At 36.2% G+C, this 20,545-nt stretch overlaps 1 protein-coding gene across 1 annotated transcript in view; it reads right to left on the bottom strand.

The window, feature by feature from the left end:
- Positions 1 to 300: 300 nt before the first annotated feature.
- LOC111544109 (disintegrin and metalloproteinase domain-containing protein 5) overlaps positions 301 to 20,545 on the bottom strand; it is a 124,734-nt gene continuing 104,489 nt past the window's right edge. Inside the window, exons 18-20 of the mRNA XM_023214502.2 lie at positions 19,133 to 19,295; positions 17,767 to 17,817; positions 301 to 387 (exon numbers count right to left, since the gene is read on the bottom strand). Of these exons, the coding sequence (XP_023070270.1) occupies positions 309 to 387; positions 17,767 to 17,817; positions 19,133 to 19,295 (293 nt within the window). The 3' untranslated portion in view covers positions 301 to 308. The remainder of the gene's footprint in view (positions 388 to 17,766; positions 17,818 to 19,132; positions 19,296 to 20,545) is intronic.

Here is a 20,545-nt window from a genome sequence, read left to right as displayed (position 1 = left end):
GGCTAAAAATCAAAACAGATAAAAACATTTTAGAAATGAAAGGAGCGAGTTTAAAAACAGACAATCAAATACCAATTTAAAAAGCAAAAAAAAAAAAAAGAGGAGGAATAGGAATTCATAAATTTAACACTGTAGAGATAAGTGATGATGTTTCCAGAGTAATTTCAGAAAAAAATAAGGGACCAAAATCATCACCAGCCTTTGACATAGTTTGTATGGAGTTCTGAGTAACAAGAAAGTTTTTTTTCCAGGAAGCAAAATAGTTTCTTTTTACAGCACCTTCAAACTTGTAGCACCTACCTCTCTCTTCAGATATAAAAGCAAGTCACTTTTTTCCAAGAAATTTCTACTCCATCTTCAAAGATTTCTTCTCCCTTCCACTTCTTTCTACAATTTCAGGGTAGATGTCAGTAAAAGTAGAAATCCTATTTTATAAGATGTCCCAAACTCACACTGGCCCAGAGCCATGAGAGTATTTCACTTACCTTAGGTTTTCGTAAACTTGGTACATTTAATCATAGCAATTGGTAAATGTTTGCCTTACATACTGCTCCTCTTCTCAGACCTCCCAGCTTATCAGTATTTGAATAGCTCTAAGGGTAAGGTCGTTGGAACACAGACTTGGTAGCCTTGTTATTTTTGGTGGTGCAACTCTAGTTATCTCTTAGCAGCTTCTCCACCCTCCATAACAGAGAGCAGGTCTGAAATGTACCTTTTGGAACTCTGACAGATGTTGGTGTTAAGCTCACTCCAAACTATGTCAAATGTCCTAGGGACCCAGAAAATTGCGTGTTCTTTTATGTATTATTCATTTTTATTATTTATAACCTATACACAATAATTGTACATGTTTCTGGGGCACAGTGTGATTCTTCAATGCATGTAAACATTGAATAAAATGATTAAATCGGGGTAATTACTGTACCCATCACTTTAAATGTTTATCACTTCTTGTGGTGGTAACATTCATAGTCTTCTCTTCCAGCTATCTCGAAATATATGTTTTTATTTTCTATAGTCACCCTACAGTGTAGTAGAACACTATAACTTCCTGTCTAACTGTAACATTGTACTCATTGACCAATGTATCTTGGTAACTGATATGGTTTGGCTGTGTCCCACCCAAATCTCAACTTGAATTGCATCTCTCAGAATTCTCATGTGTTGTGGGAGGGACCCAGTGGAGAGGTAATTGAATCATGGGAGCAGATATTTCCCGTGCTATTCTCATGATAGTGAATAAGTCTCATGAGGTCTGATGGGTTTATCAGGGGTTTCTACTTTTGCTTCTTCCTCATTTTCTCTTGCCACCACCATGCAAGAAGTGCCTTTCATTTTCTGCCATGCTTCTGAGGCCTTCCCAGCCATGTGGAAGTCCAATTAAACCTCTTTTTCTTCCCAGTCTCAGGTATGTCTTTATCAGCAGTGTGTAAATGGACTAATACAGTAAATCAGTACCAGGAGTGGGGTGTTGCTGAAAAGATACCTGAAAATGTGGAAGCGACTTTAGAACTGAGTAACAGGCAGAGGTTGGAACACTTTGGGAAGCTCAGAAGAAGATAGGAAAATGTGGGAAAGTTTGGAACCTCCTAGAGACTTGTTGAAAGGCTTTGACAAAAATGCTGATAGTGATATGAACAATAAGGTCCAGGTTGAGGTGATCCTAGATGGAGATGAGAAACTTGTTGGGAACTGGAGCAAAGATGACTTTTGTTATGTTTTAGCAAAGAGACTGGTAGCATTTTGTCCCTACCCTAGAGATTTGTGGAACTTTGAACTTGAGAGAGATGGTTTGGGGATATCTAGTGGAAGAAATTTCTAAGCAGCAAACCATTCTAAAGATGACTTGGCTTCTGTTAAAAGCATTCTGTTTTAAAAAGGAAACAGCATAAAAGTTCAGAAAATTTGCAGCCTGAGAATGCAGTAGAAAAGAAAAACTCATTTTTTGAAGAGAAATTCAAGCTGACTACAGAAATTTGCATTAGCAAGAAGCCTCACGTTAATTCCCAAGCCATAATAAAAATGTCTCCAGGCCATGTCGGAGATCTTCACAGCAGCCCCTCCCATCACAGGCCCAGAGGCCCAGGAAGAAAAAGTGGTTTCATGGGCTGTACCCAGAGTCACTGTGCTGTGTGCAGCCTAGGGACTTGGTGCCCTGTATCCCAGCTGCTCTAGCCATGGCTGAAAGGGACCAACATAGACCTCAGGCTGTGGCTTCAGAGGATGGAAGCACCAAGTATTGGCAGCTTCCATGTGGTGTTGAGCCTGTGGATGCACAGAAGTCAATAATTGAGGTTTGGGAACCTCCACTTGGATTTCAGAAGACGTAGGGAGACACGTGGATGCCCAGGAAAAAGTTTGCTGCAGGGCTGGGGAACCTCTGCTAGGACAGTGTGGAAGGGAAATGTGGGGTCAGAGCCCATACACAGAGTCCCTACTGGGGCACTGCCTAGAGGCGCTATGAGAAGAGGTCCACCATTCTCCAGACCCCAGAATGGTAGATCCACCAACAGCTTGTTCCGTGCACCTGGAAAAGCCACAGGCACTCAATGCCAGCCCATGAAAGTAGCCAGGAGGGAGGCTGTACCCTGCAAAGCCACAAGGGTGGAGCTGCCCAAGACCATGGGAGCCCACCTCTTGCAACACTGTGACCTGGATGTGAGACCTGGGGTCAAACAGATCATTTTGGAGCTCTAAAATTTGAGTGCCCTGCTGGATTTTGAACTTACATGGGCCCTGTAACCCCTTTGTTTTGGCCAATTTTTCCCATTTGGAATGGCTGTATTTACCCAAAGCCTGTACCCCCATTGTATCTAGGAAGTAACTGGCTTGCCTTTGATTTTACAGGCTCATAGGCAAAAGGGACTGGCCTTGTCTCAAATGTAACTTTGAACTGTGGACTTTTGAATTAATGCTGAAATGAGTTAAGACTGGGGGATTGTTGGGAAGGCATGATTGGTTTTGAAATGTGGGGACATGAGATTTGGGAGGGGCCAGGGGTGGAATGATATGATTTGGCTGTGTCCCCACTCAAATCTCAACTTGAATTGTGTCACCCAGAATTCCCACATGTTGTGGGAGGGACCCAGGGAAAGGTAATTGAATCCTGGAGGCTGATCTTTCCCGTGCTATTCTTGTGATAGTGAATAAGTCTCCTAAGATCTGATGGGTTTATCAGGGGTTTCTACTTTTGTTTCTTCCTCATTTTCTCTTGCTGCCACCATGTAAGAAGTGCCTTTTGCCTTCTGCCATAATTCTGAAGCCTCCCCAGCCATGTGGAACTGTAAGTCCAATTAAAACTCTTTTTCTTCCCGGTCTTGGGTATGTCTTTATCAGCAACATGAAAATGGACTAATACAGTATCCTCACCTCAAACCTCTAGTAACTACTATTCTATTCTTAACTTTTATGAAATCAACTTTGTTGATCTCATGTGAGTTCAAATCATTTGTGTCTCTGCCTGGCTTATTTCACTTAACATAATGCCTTTCAGCTTCATCCAAGTTGCTGCAAATGACAGAATTTCATTGTTTAATATGGCTGAAGAATATTTTGTTTTGTATATATATCACATTTTTAAATACATTAATCAGTAGATAGGCTTTTATGTTGATTTTGTATCTTGGCTATTGTTAACAAAGCTATAATAAACAAGGGATGGCATATATCTCTTCAACATATAGTTTCATTTCCTTTGAATATATACCCAGTAATGGGATTTCAGACTCACATGGTAGTTCCAAAAACTAACATGTGAGTTTTTAGCCCCTTACTGTTTTCCATAATGGCTGTACTAATTTACATTCCCATTAACAGTGCAAAAGAGTTCCCCTTTCTCTACACTCTCATCAACATTCATTATTTTTTGTATTTTTTATCATAGCCATGAAGCCAATCCAAGAGTCCCATGGACAGTTTTGTTTTTGTTTGTTTTTGATAAACATAGAAATTGACCCTTCTGGTGTTAAAACTTAAAACTTACATTCATTTTATCTGAGTTCCTTCCTCAGGAAAGGACTCCCAGGTCTCTCAGAAAGTATTTAAAAACTGAAACTCACCAGGTCATCACATCCAGACAATAATTCATTGTCTCATTTGTCATGATTGCTTCTTTTTTTATTTGGGTTTTTTTGTTTTATTTTGTTTTTTTGTTTTGTTTTTCAGAGGAGTCTCTATCACCCAGGCTGGAGTGCAGTGGCACAATCTCAGCTTACTGCAACCTCCCCCTCCTGGGTTCAAGTGATTCTCCTGCCTGAATCTCCTAAGTAGCTGGGACTACAGTCACCCACCACCAATCCTGGCTAAGTTTTGTATCTTTAGTAAGAAGGGGTTTTGCCATGATGGTCAGGCTGGTCTTCAACTCCTGACCTCAGGTGATTCACCCACCTTGGCCTCCCAAATTGCTGGGATTACAAGCATGAGCCACCACACCCAGCCCATGATTGCTTCTTTACCCCTCCTGAGTTCCTGTTTTCCCACATCTAGTTACATATTTCTTCCCTGCTATATAAATCTCCAATTCGGTCAGGGAGATGAATTTGGACTGATTCTTGGCTGCAGCACCCGATTAAAGCATCTTCCCTGTCAATACTCATTGTCTCAGTCATTGGCTTTCTGTGCAGTGAGCAGCAGAACCGAGACCAAACCCCTGATGTTTTGATAGCCATTCTAACTAAGGTGAAATAGTATTTCATTATGACTTTGAATTGAATTTTACTGATAATTAGTGATGTTGACCATTTTTTCACATATATCTTGGCCATTTTATTTTTATATTTAATTCTTGTGGATACTTAGTAGGTGTAGATATTTATGAGATACATGAGATATTTTGATACAAGTATGCAATCAGTAATAATCACATCATGCAGAATGAGGTATCTATTCCCTCAATTTTTCCTTTGTGTTACAAAGAATCCAATTGTACTTTTAGTTATTTTAAAATGTACAAGTATATTATTATAGTCACCTTGTTGTGCTAGAAATTAGTAGTTCTTATTCATTCTTTCTATGAATGAATAAAATTCTATGAATGAATGAGAATATCTCTCTTCTAAAACCCTCACCCTCATTGCCACTACCATTCCGAGCCTCTGGTAACCATCCTTCTACTCCCTATCTCCATGAGTTCAATTGTTTTGATTTTTAGATACCACAAATAAGTGACAATATTTGATGTCTGCTTTTCTGTGCCTGGCTTATTTCACTTAACATAATGATCAGCAGTTCAACCTCCTTGCAAATGACAGGATCTCATTCATTTTATGGCTGAAAGTACTCCATTCTGTATGTGTACCACATTTTCTGTATCCATTAATCTGTTGATGGATGCTTAGGTTGTTTCCAATTTTTGGCTATTGTGAACAGTGCTGCAACAAACATGGGAGTGCATATATCTCTTCAGCATCCTGAACTTTTTCTTTTTCTTTTCCTTTTTTTTTTTTTTTTTTTTTTTTTTTGAGACAGAGTTTCACTCTTATTGCCCAGGCTGAAGTGCAGTGGTGCAATCTTGGCTTAGTGAAACCTCTGCCTCCCGGGTTCAAGCAATTCTCCTGCCTCAGCCCCCAAGTAGCTGGGATTATAGGTGCCCACTACCATGCCTGGCTAATTTTTGTATTTTTAGTAGAGACAGGGTTTCACCATGTTGGCCAGGCTGGTCTCAAACTCCTGACTTCCAACTGCCTCAGCCTCCCAAAGTGCTGGGATTACAGGCATAAGCCACTGCGCCTGGCCTGATTTTCTTTCTTTTGGGTATATGTTCAGCAGTGGGACTGCTAGATCATATGATACCTCAAGTTTTAGATTTTGAGGAACCTCCAAACTGTTCTCCATAGTGGTTGTACTAATTTATGTTCCCACTAATAGTGTACAAGGGTGTTTTTTTTTCCTCCACTTTCTCACCAGCATGTGTTATTCCTTATCTTTTTGATATAAGCTATTTTAACTGGGGTGAGATGATATCTCATGGTAATTTCTATTCATTTTTATGACAATCGGTTATGTTGAGCACCTTTTCATATGCCTGTGTATCTCTTAGCCATTACTTCTTCTTTTGAGAAATGTTTATTCAGGTCTTTTGCCCATTTTAAAATTGGATTATTTGGTTTGTTTTGCTACTGAGTTGTTTCAGTTCCTTATATACTCTGGGTATTAATCCCTTGTCAGATGCATATTTTGCAAATACTTTTTCTTAATAGGTTGTCTTTTCACACTATCGATATCCTTTGTTTTGCAGAAGCATTTTAGTTTGAGGTGATCTCATTTGTCTATTTTTGCTTTTATTGCCTGTTCTTCTGAGGTCTTATTGGAAAAAATCCTTGCCCAGTCCAATTTTATAAAGTGTTTCCCCTATAGTCTTCTAGTAGTTTCATAGTTTGAGGTCTTAAATTTAAGTCTTTAATTTATTTTGAGTTAATTTTATGTATATGGTGAGAGATGCTGGCCTAGTTTTACTGTTCTGTATGTGGATAGCCAGTTTTGCCAGCACCACTTACTGAGGAGAGTTGGGAGCAGGCCCCCCAAAATCTGGCCATAAACCGGCACCAAAACTGGCCATAAACAAAATCTCTGCAGCACTGTAACATGTTCATAATGGCTCTAACGCCCAAGCTGGAAGGTTGTGGGTTTACCAGAATGAGGGCAAGGAACACCTCGCCCGCCCAGGGCAGAAAATCGCTTAAAGGCATTCTTAAGCCACAAACAATAGTATGAGTGATCTGCGCCTTAAGGACCTGCTCCTGCTGCAGTTAACTAGCCCAACCTATTTCTTTAATTCAGGCCATCCTTGATACTTTTAGTTAATCGAATATCTATAGAAACAATGCTAATGACTGGCTTGCTGTTAATAAATATGTGGGTAAATCTCTGTTCAGGGCTCTCAGCTCTGAAGGTTGTGAGACCCCTGATTTCCCACATCTCTATATTTCTATGTGTGTGTCTTTAATTCCTCTAGTGCCACTGGGTTAGGGTCTCCCCAATCAAGCTGGTCTCAGCAGAGGAGACAGTCCTCCCAATGTGTGTTTTGCTACCTTTGATGAAAATTAGCTGGCCCTGAACATGGATTTATTTCTCTATTTGATTCCATTGTTCTATGTGACTGTTTTTTATGCCAGTGCCATGCTGTTTTCATTACGATATTTTGTAGCATATTTTGAAGTGGGTACTGTGATGCCTCCAGCTTTGTTCTTTCTGCAAGATTGCTTTGGCTACTAGAGTCTTTTCCATTTCCATATGGATTTTAAGATTGTTTTTTCTATTTCTGGGAAGAATTTCACTGATATTTTGATAGAGATTTCTGAAGAATCTGAAGATTGCTTTGGATAAATATGGACATTTTGACAATATTAATTCTTCTGATCCATAAACATGGAATTTTTAACTCGTGTTCTCTTCAGCTTCTTTTATCAATCTTTTATATTTTTCATGTAGAGTTCTTTCACCTTCTTGGTTTATTCCTAGATATTTAACATTTTGTAGCTATTGTAAATTAACTTGATTCTTGATTTCTTTTTCAGATAGTTCACTATTGGTATATAGAAATGCTACTGATTTTTATATGTTAATTTTGCATTCTGCAACTTTACTATCTTGATTTATTTTTTCTAACAATTTTTTTTTTTTTTTTTTTGGTGAAGTCTTCAGGATTTTCTAAATATATGATTATGTCATCTGCAAACAGGGATACTTTGACTTCTTCCTTTCCTATTTATATGCCTTTTGTTTTCTTTCTCTTACCTAATTGCTCTGGCTAGTACTTCCAATAGTATGCTGAATTAAAGTAGTAGAAGTGGGAAACTTGCCTTCTTCCAGATCTTACAAGAAAAGCTTTCAGCTCTTCCCCATTCAGTATGATGTTAGCTGTGGGGTTTAATTTTTAACACATGACCTTTATTGTGTTTATTTATATTCTTTCTATACTCAATTTTTTTGAGACCAATTGGGTATTCATATTCAGAAAGAGTTGGAGATAGATTTGAGCAATGAGAGAAAAGTACCTTCAGCAAGCTATTAAAAACAAAAACAGAAAAAAGGTGAACTATCCCCAAGAACAGTGGTTTGCTAGCAATTATTATACAGCTATTTCTGTGATGTGAGGGAGAGGAAGTCCACAACGATAGGTTTATCAGTCTCAGCAAAGGCTAATTTCAAGCTACCATTTGATATTTCTGGAAGAGTTGGTAATACATGTAAGTCACACATTACCATAGTATAGTAGTTCAACCATAAAGATGCAATAGTCATAACCTAAAAAGCAAAGATAAAAATAAAAAATAATGAATAAATGGTGTTATTTGAATGTTGGTTTTTAATGTATTAGATTTAAGTAATTCGCTGTGTAACAACTGACTTGCAAATATTCTGAAACTTTCACTGGTGAGCTCTGGTGAGATGATATGAACTGTCTCTAGCACACCACTGCCAAAGGAACGTGTAAACAGAAGACATGATTCAGGCTCAATGGGGCCTGAACCATATATAATTTGATAAACTCTAAGAATACAAAGTTAGGCTCATGACTTTAAAGAGAATCTGTGCAACTAAGTTGTTCTTAAGTTTTTGCTTCCTTAGCTTTATGTTAAATCTACTTTTAGCAAACAAGTATTTTAACTCACTAAAGTGGATTTACAACTTTCAAAAATAAGCAGGAGTAAGAAGAGAGGAACTGGGCTCAGATATCATCTTCATAAAAGTCACTGTAACCAGTCACAGACTAGCTAGAGGCTAGGAATTCTGAAAGAAAAGGGATAGGTCAGACTTGAGAGAGACTCTGGTCAACCTAAGAAGCAGAAGGGGAAACAGATACTCTGCTGTGTGGCTGACTGGCAGTCCCTCTTAGCTTTATTAGATGAAGGTCTTAGGCTCCTTTCACCTGATTCAGAGCATCTTATGGATCCAAATTTGACAAGGTAGAATTTGGACTGCAAATACAGAGAATTCAATGGACATAAGTCATGAGATTCAGGCCGGATGATTTATTTCACAGTTTAAAACCCTCCGCACTGAGAGAGAAATTGTGTTTTGTTCCTCCTTGGTTCGGGCCAGTTTCTGATGATGTATATGTTACTCTCCTCTCTCCAAGTATTAGCATTCAAGGTTGTTAGAGACTGGTGCTATAGAAGAAAACAAAACAAATAAAATGCCAGTGTTGGTCATTTTTCTTTCTTGTAGCTAACACATTTCTAACTCAAGTAATTTTAAAACTATGGGTGATTAAAAGCAAAAACATTAAGAAAATAAAAATTCCAGAAAAATATTACCTGTTACCTCAACTGACAATACTCTCAGTTTTATAATAGAAGTGACTTGTGAAAGTACACTATTTTTTTTAATCCATGTTTGGTAACTATTTAGGTCAATAAATAAAGTGCCTTGAAAACTCCATTCTAAACATATGCAATGATTTTATTTTAAAATTAAAAGATGGTAATTCTAAGTACCTTTTTATTAGATAACACCAACATGTACATATACACACACATGCATGCATGCACATTGGTGTATATATCTATATAATGAAATTTTTTAAGAATGATCATCCCTGGTGCTGGGGCTAATGAAGATTACCGTTTCATTCTTTTACTCTCATATATATTTTTAATCAGTGTTTTTTATACATTACTACTATAATAAGAAGAAGAATGAGTCACACACTCACATACACACATTATTTATTGAATAAAAGAAGAAAGTTATGGCAAAGTCAAGATTCGAGCATTCCAAGTTCTCTGGCTAGAAAAAGGCTTTTAACACCATTAAAAGTTAAAATCATTCTTTAGAACTTCAAAAAATGAAACCAGTTAAATATAAAATGAATTCAAAATGTTTGTTATAAACTTAAGTATAAAACTGAAAAAGACAAAATATTTTAGAACCAAAATAAACAATATTTAAAAGCAGAAATTTATTAACAGTAGGCTAGGTCTAAAATCTCAATTTACGTAACAGAAAGATTAATGAAGGGATTTTTTAAAGGTAAAACATGCTAAGCTTCCTTCATACTAAAGGTAGTCTCAAAATGCCTCTAATTCCATATGCTCAAATTTTGTATTTTCTACTTCTATTTCTATATTCCTTATAGAAATAGCTCATTACTAAATGACATAGTGGAAAATTACAAAGAAAATTCAATAAGGTAGTATAATAAAAGAAGTAGAATTTAAGATATGCTAGGGCTCAGAAAGTATATCACTCACATATCCAAACTAGCTAATAAATAAATAAATTATGAAAGTTACAACTGGATACAAATGGACTGATAATTTAGTAATAGATATTTTAAAACAACAAAAGTCTTCATATTACACTATATTTATTCTTGGTATCTTCTGGGGATTTATCTCAGGCAATAACTGGACAATTGCTCACAGATATATATCCATACCAGAATGCTTATTACAGGGCATTTGTAATAACTAAAAACTGGAAGTAGCACAAACATTCATAATTTCAGATTTTTAAGATGTTAAATACAGTAAGACATTCTTCTTCAAAGGGTTAACTTGTTTAAGTTTCCTAGTCTTTTGTTTCCTGCTTTCAAGGCAAGACTCCCTTACTCTCTGTGTTCCCTTGCCCTGGGAAACAAACTTCCTCACAGTCTTTATCTATAGAGCCCACATTCCACATCTGTTACTCACTCTGTGATTTACAACGCTCCCATCACAACGCTCCCTCTACCCCTGCTCCCCCCACCCCGCCAAAACTGTTTTCTGCCAGTGTAACCACATCCCTGCACTTCTCAAGTTAGCCAATCGGGTTCAGCTTAGATTCTGTGGTCCAACTCTAGCCAATGGAGACTGGACATAGCAGTAGGAACCCAATGCATTAGGGATAAAGCTGCTGCTTTCCTTTGTTCGGTGTGCTCTCATGGTGACCAAACTAATGAACAGCACCCTTCTGCAGAAGTAAACTTTGCCTTGCTGAGAAATCAACTATCAGAGTGTTCACTTGTGACTTTCATTTGCTCTTTCTAATGTAAAATAAATGATTTTTTATTTTTAATTTGAATACTACATCCCACAAAATGATATGACTGCATTTTAATACATAAAAATTTGTCCACAATATTCTCAAAGTAAAAGAAGTATTTTTAATATTTTGCTTAGAAAAATATTTGAGAAGATGTACATATCAATTGTTGATGGAGATTTTATTTAGTTATTGTAATTATGAAAATATTTGTCTTAATTCATGTATCTACCAAAATTTCTTAGATATTTTAATCAGAAAATATACTTTAAAAAAATAAGCAGGTCAGGCATGGGTGACTCATGCTTGTAATGCCAACATTTTGTGAGCCCAAGACAAGAGGATCACTTGAGCTGAAGAGTTTGAGACCAGCCTGGGCAACACAAGGATACCCTCATGTCGACAAAAAATAATTCCCCAGGAGTGATGATGTGTGCCTGTAGTCTCATCTACTTAGAAGGTTGAGATGGGAGGTCCACTTGAGCCCCAGAGGTTGAGGCTGCAGTGAATTATGATCATGCCACTGCACTCCAGCTTGGGTGATGAAGAGAAACTCCCTCTCTTAAAAAATCAAGCAATCAATCAATCAATCAACAAACAAACAGATTTATATTTTAATTCATGTTATTTAATACTAAAGTTTTATATATACCTGGATACCACATATTCTTCTTTCATATGAATTTCAGAATCTTTTTCCTGATTCTCCTTGGCCATGTCTCCAAAAACCTTTTGACTGAGTTTATGTTAAATAAACAGAGAACCACATATACATATATTACTGATATTGGGAAAGAAGGCAATAAGATGTAAAGTCAGGTTGTTTCCAGTGTTTTCGTCAACCAGTTTTGCCATGAACATTCTTGTGCATGTGTCTTGATCCACACATGTGCACATTACTAATGGTACACACCAATGAGTGGAATCTTCTGGGTTATAAAATAGGCATTAGCAAAGCCTTAATAGATTTTACCAGTTTTCCAAATTGATTTTGCAAATTTACATTCCCTACAAGGGATATAAAAGCTCCAGTTGCTCCATATTCTCACTAATTGACATTGTAAGTTGTTATAATGATAGGCATCTAGCATGTATTTAGTAGTATCATACTGTGTTTGTAATTTGAATTTCACATCTGATTATTGAGGTTCAGTCCTCTTACTGAGCTGACACCCCCACTTCCACTACATACCGTCATACTTGGCCACCAGCTGCAGCTCAACTATGGTTTTCTGTGGTCTAGATGGTTTCCTTCTGCATGCCACACAACTGATGACCAGATCTGACTCAAGAAAATGAATAAACTTCCCCTGCCATTCAGTAGGTTGCAACTACATCTTTTCCACTGAGGCAACTATATCTTTTCCACCTCAGGCATGGGAAGGATACCCACTTCTAAGTTAGTTCTTCCTTATGTACTCTCCACTAGGGTCTCATAAAGAGGATGTTTTCCCAATATCTTATAGTTACTCTTCTATTATAGGTAAATTCATCTTTATACTTGCATCCCCTACTTAAATCACTGTGTTGTTTCTATTCCCTGAATGAACACAGACTGCTGTACTAGATTACATAAATATTCAGGTTTAGAAGATGCTAAACTCCTGAACAGTAGTGAAAAGTATGCCGTACCAGAATACCCTCACACCAGCACCACGTGAGAGTTTTAGTAGCTTGATATCCTTGCCTATCCTTGATGATGTCCATTTTTTTAATTTTAGAAACTGTTGTAGTTTAGGAAAATATCATTTTAATTTAATTCATATCTTAGTTAGAGTAATGGCATTAAGCACATTTTCATATTCTGTGCCCCTTTGATATCATCTTTTGTGAAGTGTTTCTTCAAATATTTTGGTCATTATATTCTCATCTATTTTTTATCAATTTGTAGGAGTTCAGTATATATTCTGAAAGTGAATCTTTCATTTGAAATATGTATTACAAAGATTTTTTCCACATTCACGGTTCCTTTTTCCCTTCTTAAGGGTATCTTTTGAATCGCAAAAGTTTTTATTTTTAAAAAGTTGTGCTATATATGGTAAGAACACAGCATGATATCGACCATCTTACCACATTTTTAAGCGTACAATATGGATTTGTTAATTTTAGGGACAATGTTTTTCATGAGATCTCTAGAATATTTTCATCATGCATATTTGAGACTTTAGCCCACTGACATGCAACTACCCATTTGCTCCACCCCCTAGTCCCTGGAAACCAGCATTCTGCTCTAATTTTGTGAGTTTGACTTTTTAGATATCTCAAATAAGTGGAATTATTTCAGTATTTGTCCTCAAGGTTCATCCATGTTTTACATATTACAGGATCTCCTTTTTAAGGCTGAATAATATTCCATTAGATACATACACACACACACAGAGACAGACAGAAAGAGAGAGAGAGAGAGGAGGAGAGAGATGCCACATTTATTTTTATCCACTTATTCATCGACAGACATTTAGGTTGTAGCCACACTTGAGAGTTGTGAATAGTCTTCAATGAACATTGGAATGCTACTATCTCTTTGGTTTCCTGATTTCAACTCTTTTCCATAAATTTCAAGAAGTAGAATTGCTGGATTATATGGTAATTGTATTTTTTATTTTTGATAACCCTCCATGTCATTTTCCATAATGGTTTCAACATTTTGCATTCCCACCAACAGTATACACAAAGATTCTAATTTCTCCACATCCTCCTCAACATTTCACTATTGTTGATTTTTTTTTTTAAGATCCATCCTAACAGGTGTGAGGTGAATCTCATTGTGGTTTTGATTAGCATACATTTGACAGTTAATGAAATTGAGCATCTTTTCATATGCTTATTGGCCACTTGTATGTCTTCTTTGGAGAAATGTCTACTGAAGCCTTTAGCCCATTTTTTAAATTATTAGATATTTTGCTATAGAGTTGTAAGAGTCATATATGTTATTTGGCAAAATGTCTATTCAAGTCTTAAACTAACTTTTAATCAGGTTATTAGTTTCTTGCTATCGAGTTGAAAGAGTTCTTAATATATTTTGGGAATTAACCCCTTAACTGATAAATGGTTTGCAAATATTTTCTCCCATTCCATTGGATTTTCAGCATTTCCTTTGCTATGAAGAAGCTTTTGAGTTTAATGTTGCCCCATATGTCTTTTTTTCATTGGTTGTCTGTGCTTTTCATGTCATATCCATGAAATAATTGCCAAGACCAATGTCATGAAGATTTTTCTGTTTTCTTCTAAGAGTTTTATAATTCATATCTTACATTTAAGTCTTCAATCCATTTTGTGTTGGCCTTTGTGTATAAGATAATGGCCCAATTTCAATCTTTAGCATGAGGATATAAAATATTCCCAACACTATTTGTTAAAGAGACTATCTTTTGTGGTTCCATACGAATTTTTGGATTATTGTTCTATTTCTGTGAAGAATGTCATTGGTATTTTGATAGGGATTGCATTGAATCTCCAGATTGCTTTGGGTTTTATGGACATTTAAACAGTATTAATTCTTCTAATCCATGGGCTTGGGATATATTTCCACTTTTTTGTGTCCTCTCTAATTTCTTTGATAAGTGTTTTATTTTTGTTTTTATTTTTATTTATTTTTGAGATGGAGTCTTACTCTGTCACCCAAGCTGGAGTGTGGTGGCATGATCTTGGCCCACTGCAACCTCTGCTTCCCACACTCAAGTGATTCTCCTGCCTTGGCCTCCCAAGTAGCTGGGATTACATGCTTGCATCACCATGCATGGCTTTTTTTTTTTTTTTTTTTTTTTTGGTATTTTAGTAGAGACAAGGTTTCTCCATGTTGCCCAGGGTAGTTTCGAACTTCTGAGCTCAGACAGTCCACCCACCTTGGCCCCCCAAAGTGCTGGGATTACAGGCGTGAGCCACCACTGCCAGTTAGTTAAGTGTTTTACAATTTTCATTGTAGCAATCTTTCACTTTTATGATTAAATTTATTCCTAGGTATTTTTATAGCTGTTGTAAATAGGATTACTTTCTTTATTTGTAGGTTGTTCACTATTGGCATATAGAAATGCTACTAATTTTTGTTTGATTTTGTATCCCCCGATGTCACCAATTATATTTATCACCTCTAACAGTTTTTTTCCCCTTGGAGGAGTCTTTAGATTTTTCTAAATATGAGATCATATCATCTGCACATAAGAATTTGATTTCTGCCTTTCCAATTTGGACACCCTTGATATCTTTCTTTTGTCTAATCGCTCTGACTAGGACTTCCAGTACTATGATAAATAAAAGAAGCAAAATGGGCATTCTTGTGTTGTTCTACATCATAAAGGAAAGGCTTTCAATTTTTCTCCATTTAGAATGCTGCTGTCTATGAGTTTGATATACATGGCCTTTATTGTTTTGAGATATGTTCCTGCTAAACTATATTAAGAGTTTTTATTATGAAGTTATGTTGAGTGTTACCAAATGCTTTTTCAGCCTATTGAAATGACCACATGGATTTTGTCCTTGATTCTATTTATGTGATACATCACATTTATTGATTTGCATTGCTGAACCATCCTTGCATCCCTATGATGAATCCTACTTGATCGTGATAAATAATCTTTTTAATGCGTTGTTGAATTCAGTTTGCTAGTATTGTGTTGAGGATTTTTGCATGTTCATCAGGATGTTGGCCTGTAGGTTTTTGTTGTTATTGCTGTGTCTTTGTATGGTTTTTGAGGGAAATGTTGGCCTTATAGAATGATATTGGGAATATTCCCTCCTTCTCAATGTTTCGGAATAGTTTGAGTAAAATTGGTACTAGTTCTTCTTTAAATATTTGGTAGAATACAATATTAAAGCTATCTAGTCCTGAACTGTTCTTGGATGGGAAACTTTTTATTGCAGCTACTATGTCATTATTCATTATGACTGTATGTGTCTAGGAATTTGTCCATTTCTTCTAGGTTTTCCAAATTATTGACACACATTTGCTCATAATATCTCTACTTGAATGCTGTCTTTAAATTACTGAAGTGTCAATTGCAATGTCTTTTTCTCTGATTTGTGCTCATATAAATCATATCTTACATTTAAGTATTCAATCCATTTTTTTCTTTTTCTTGGTCAATGTAGCAAAAGATGTGTTTATCTTTTCAAAAACAAACTTCTTGTTTCATGGACCTTTCTAATTCTCAATTTCATTTATTTCTGCTCTAGGTTTTATTATTTATTTTCTTCTACTAATTTGTGGTTTGGTTTGTCCTTGCTTGCTTTCTTGCGTTGCACCATGAGGTTGCATAACTGAAGTCTTTCTACTTTTTTGGTGTCAGTATGTATAGGTATAAACTTTCCTTTCAGTACTGGTTTTGCTGCATTCCATAGACTTTGGTATGTTATGTTTCCATTTTTGTTTCCTTCAATTTTTAAAAATATTTCCTTCTTAATTTCTTTATTGACACACCGGTCTTTCAAGAGCATATTATTTAATTTTCATGTATTTGTAGAGTTTCCAAAGTTCCTCTTTTCATTGATTTCTAATTTCATTCCACTGTTTTTCAAAATGATACTTGATATTATTCCATCTTTCAATGTGTTAAAACTTGTTTTGTGGCCTTACATATGATCTGTCCTGGAGGATGTTCTATGTGCTGATGAAATTAGCATATATTCTGCACTAGTTACATAAAATATTCTGTAAATGTCAGTTAGGGCCATTTGATCTAGTGTTGTTTAATTCCAATATTTCATTGATGATTTTCTGTATGGATGATCTGACCACTGCTGAAAGTGTGGTGTTAAAAGGCCCCTACTACTATTGTATTGCAGTCTATCACTGTCTCTAGGTATTTATTCTAGTCTTCACAGTCTGGCTTTGTTTTTACTTGCCCTTCTTCAAAGGACTTTCCAAGAATTCAAAGAAGATTGAGTATTAAGTTACTTAAGTCTGTTGCCTCTACAGGCATTTCAGTGCTAGTGGGATCTCTAAGCCCAGAGATGCTGTATCTCTTGCAGACTCCTAAATACACAACTCTGATGGCCTTGGAGGGAAATAGGGAGAAATTCCTATGTTCACAGGCAAAGTCCCTTGCTCTCTTCTCTCTCTTTTCCTCAGGAAGAAGGAATCTGTCTGTGCAGTGGGCTGCCTGGAATTGGGAAAGGGGAGATATGAGCACTCCTGTGGCCATCACAGCTGGTACCCTGCTGTGTCACACCTGAAGCGTGCAGCCTCCCAGATCAGCATAGTACTGGGGCTCACCTGGAGCTAATCTGAGGCCCAAACCTGCCTCAACTCCACCTCCTGTCAGGTCAGCAGTGGCATTAGATTCTCATAGCAGCATGAACTCAATTGTGAACTGCACGTGTGAGAGGTCTAGGCTGCACACTCCTTATGGGAATCTAACTAATGATTGATGATGTGAGCTGAAACTATCCCCCTCCACCCCGCCCTGTGGGAAAATTTTCTTCCACTAAACCCGTCCCTGATGCCAGCAAGGTTGGTACTGCTGATTAGAGCATCAGTTATTTTCTTATATGCCAGTAAGATATCACTAAAACACAAATGCTCCTACCCAATGCTAAAGAAAAAAACAAACCCATGATTTACATGCTCATAGATGGTAATTGTTAGTGTGAGTGCACAAAAATCTCTCCTTTTATAGGTCAAGAAGGAGAGGCTGAGATATCACAAAACCAAGTTTTATTATTTATTATTATAAAATAACCTATAGACAGAATTAAACAAATACATAAAAAAAGTTTGGTTTCAAACTAACCATTTTTAAGTGCTCATAAGCAATGATCAAAACTTACAATGCAAAATGATTCAACACACAGTTCTAGACTCACCTTTCACTGAGGGATGACTTGTTGTTACTGCTGCTTTCTTCTGACACAGAGCTATAAAATTGATAAACTTTGTTTTAAAGTGAGGAAAATAGTAATTCTTGAATAAATACCTGAATGAAAACTGTTCTTCAAAGAAACAGCGATTCAAATAAATGAAAATCTCCTTTTAACAACTTAAACAGGTACTGTTTCAATATTAGAACAAACGCCATCAGTTACCTCAGTCTGGTAATTGAGTCTTCTCATTCTCATTCTACATTTAATCAATAATTTATGTTTGTAAGCCCACATTTATATAGGCAGGTCCCCTTATTTTATGATATCCCTAATTTTTCAGTTCCAATAAGCCAAAACATAAAGTAGCACTCACAAATTTTAAATACGTTTTATATACAGCTTAATATATTTCTTTCCCTCTCTCAGAAAATATAAACATGTTTTATCTTTGCATCAGTTCTTGGAGGGTAAAACTAGATGTAAATATATCTGTGATGAAATATTGTAAATTATGAATAAGGGGCTCAATATGAAGTTGAAAATTTTGTGCAGCTGGTTACAGATAGCATGATGATTTCACTCATTAAATTGATATACTCAAAAGTTTAGATACATTGAAAAGCTATTATTATCTCCCATTCTGTAGAGTTATAGAGAATAATATTAAGTAAATAAAGATTATATCTCTTACTCACTGTATTACAGGGTTACATGCAAGATTTATAACTTAAAACAAGGTTTCCCGAAGCTAAGTGTAATTCTCTTCCCACATGGTGGTGCCTCCTGTCTCTTTAACCTGACATTACTAACTACACATGTAGTTTCTAATTAAGAAATGATTCTACAAATCAGCAATATCTATATTTAGAAAAACAAATATTGTCAAAATAGGTTTATAGACATTATCTCTAATTGAGAGAGGTGTTCTAATCAAGATGTTCATCACTGGCCTGAGAATCTGTATCTAACAAATTTAGTTTTTGGAAGTTCCCTTGAAATGTAATTCTAATGGAGCTCATAGGTGATATGACTCTATGGACAGGGTCGGTGAACTAAGAGGCTAAATAAACCTCCAAAATTCCCCTGGCAGCCATGTCTGCTCTTACCATGATACTAGTGGTAAATTGTGTGGTTTTAGTAATTTGTAAGATGAGAAAAAATATCAAAACAAATAACAAAGGGCATCAAACCATTTTTTAAATGTCTCCCTGAGCCTCTCTTTATATTGCCTTACCTACAGTTGGAGATTATTCCTGATGAAACACAAATACATTTTTCTTGTCTTTCTAAATGTAATAAGAGTAAATATCTGTACATATATTTTACATATATTTGTGTGTACATTTTATATATATATGTATATACATACCTCTCACTTTCAGTTTCCCCTCTATAGCATAGCTCTCTCAATTTTTTCCGTTTTATTAAAATGGCGGTAGTAATAATAAGCACAGGTAGCGAAATGTAGAAAATGAGTTGAAACCGTTGTTTTTGAAAAGGGGCATGTCTTCCCTCCTCCATGTAACTTTTCTCTGGAATTAAAAATAGCAATTTTAAATTACATCAGAGATTTTATTATCCCAATGAAAAGGAGAAGATATCATTACCAACATCATTTCCAAACATTAAACATTTCTTTCATATATAAAGAATGAATATAATAAAAACAAAAACACTAAACTAAAGTATGAAGTGGGATGTTACTAGTGTTTTATTGATGAATTTTGAATTCTCAACCTTCCACCATATGATGAACTAATATCTTATTCATTCAGTTTCTCTGGAGAACCCTGACTAATACAGATTTTGGTACCAAGATATGAGGTGCTGCTCTAACAAATACCTAAAACTATAGCTGAGGCTTTGGGACTGGGAAATGGGTAGAGGTTGGAATCATTTTAAAGTGCAAACTACAAAAAGCCTAGATTGCAATAAAGGACTGTTGATAGAAATATAGATATTAAAGGTGGTTCTGGTGAGAGCACTGAGAGAAAAGAGAACGCCTACCTCTTCTTAGAGAATACGTACATAATCATGAACAGAATGTTGGGAGAAATACGAATATTAAAGGTGCTTCTAGTGAGGTCTTAGACAGAAGTAAAGCAACATGTTATTGGACAATGAAGGAAAAGCCATTCCTGTTTTTAAAAAAATGGCAAACACTTGGCTAAATTGTGTTCTAAAGTTTTGTAAAAGATAGAGTTTGCAAGCTGACATTGGGTAACAGCTGAGGTGACCCCTAGGCAAAATGTTCAAGACATAGCCTGAGTCCTCCTAACTGCTTATGGTAAAATGAAAGAGAGGAGAGATGGATTAAAGAAGTAATTGAAATAATTGTTAACCAGAAATTCTCAGCCTATCCATATTTCTCAAAATCAGAAAATGTGTTCTGGAGAGAATACGAAGGATGGGGCTAGAAAATCATTTGATAAAGAGATTATGAATGTGAATAATGTATTTAATCAGCCATCTCAGCAGAAATCAGAAATCTAAGACAATACCAGCATAGATGGAATTATACAGGCAGAGACATTGCCAGTTGGAAATGAAGGGAAAAGAATGGGACAAAAGGGCTATTTGGCTATGAGCATGCTTTATCTTTCAAGAAAAGTAAAGAATAATTGCGCCATTGACTCAAAGATTATCAGGGTGCCAGAGACCAAAGGATCAAGGCTGCATTCTCTTTGGTTATAGAGGGTGGGGCCTCCTTTTTAATTTCAGTGGACCAGGTAGCCCTGGCCCAGTGCCTTATGGGTGGGACATTGTAAAGATAGTACGAACA

The sequence above is a fragment of the Piliocolobus tephrosceles genome, chromosome 7 (assembly GCF_002776525.5).
Source record: "Piliocolobus tephrosceles isolate RC106 chromosome 7, ASM277652v3, whole genome shotgun sequence".
Lineage (NCBI taxonomy): Eukaryota > Metazoa > Chordata > Mammalia > Primates > Cercopithecidae > Piliocolobus > Piliocolobus tephrosceles.
Note: the sequence above shows the minus strand (reverse complement) of the source record. Positions and strands in the feature narration are given on the sequence as shown.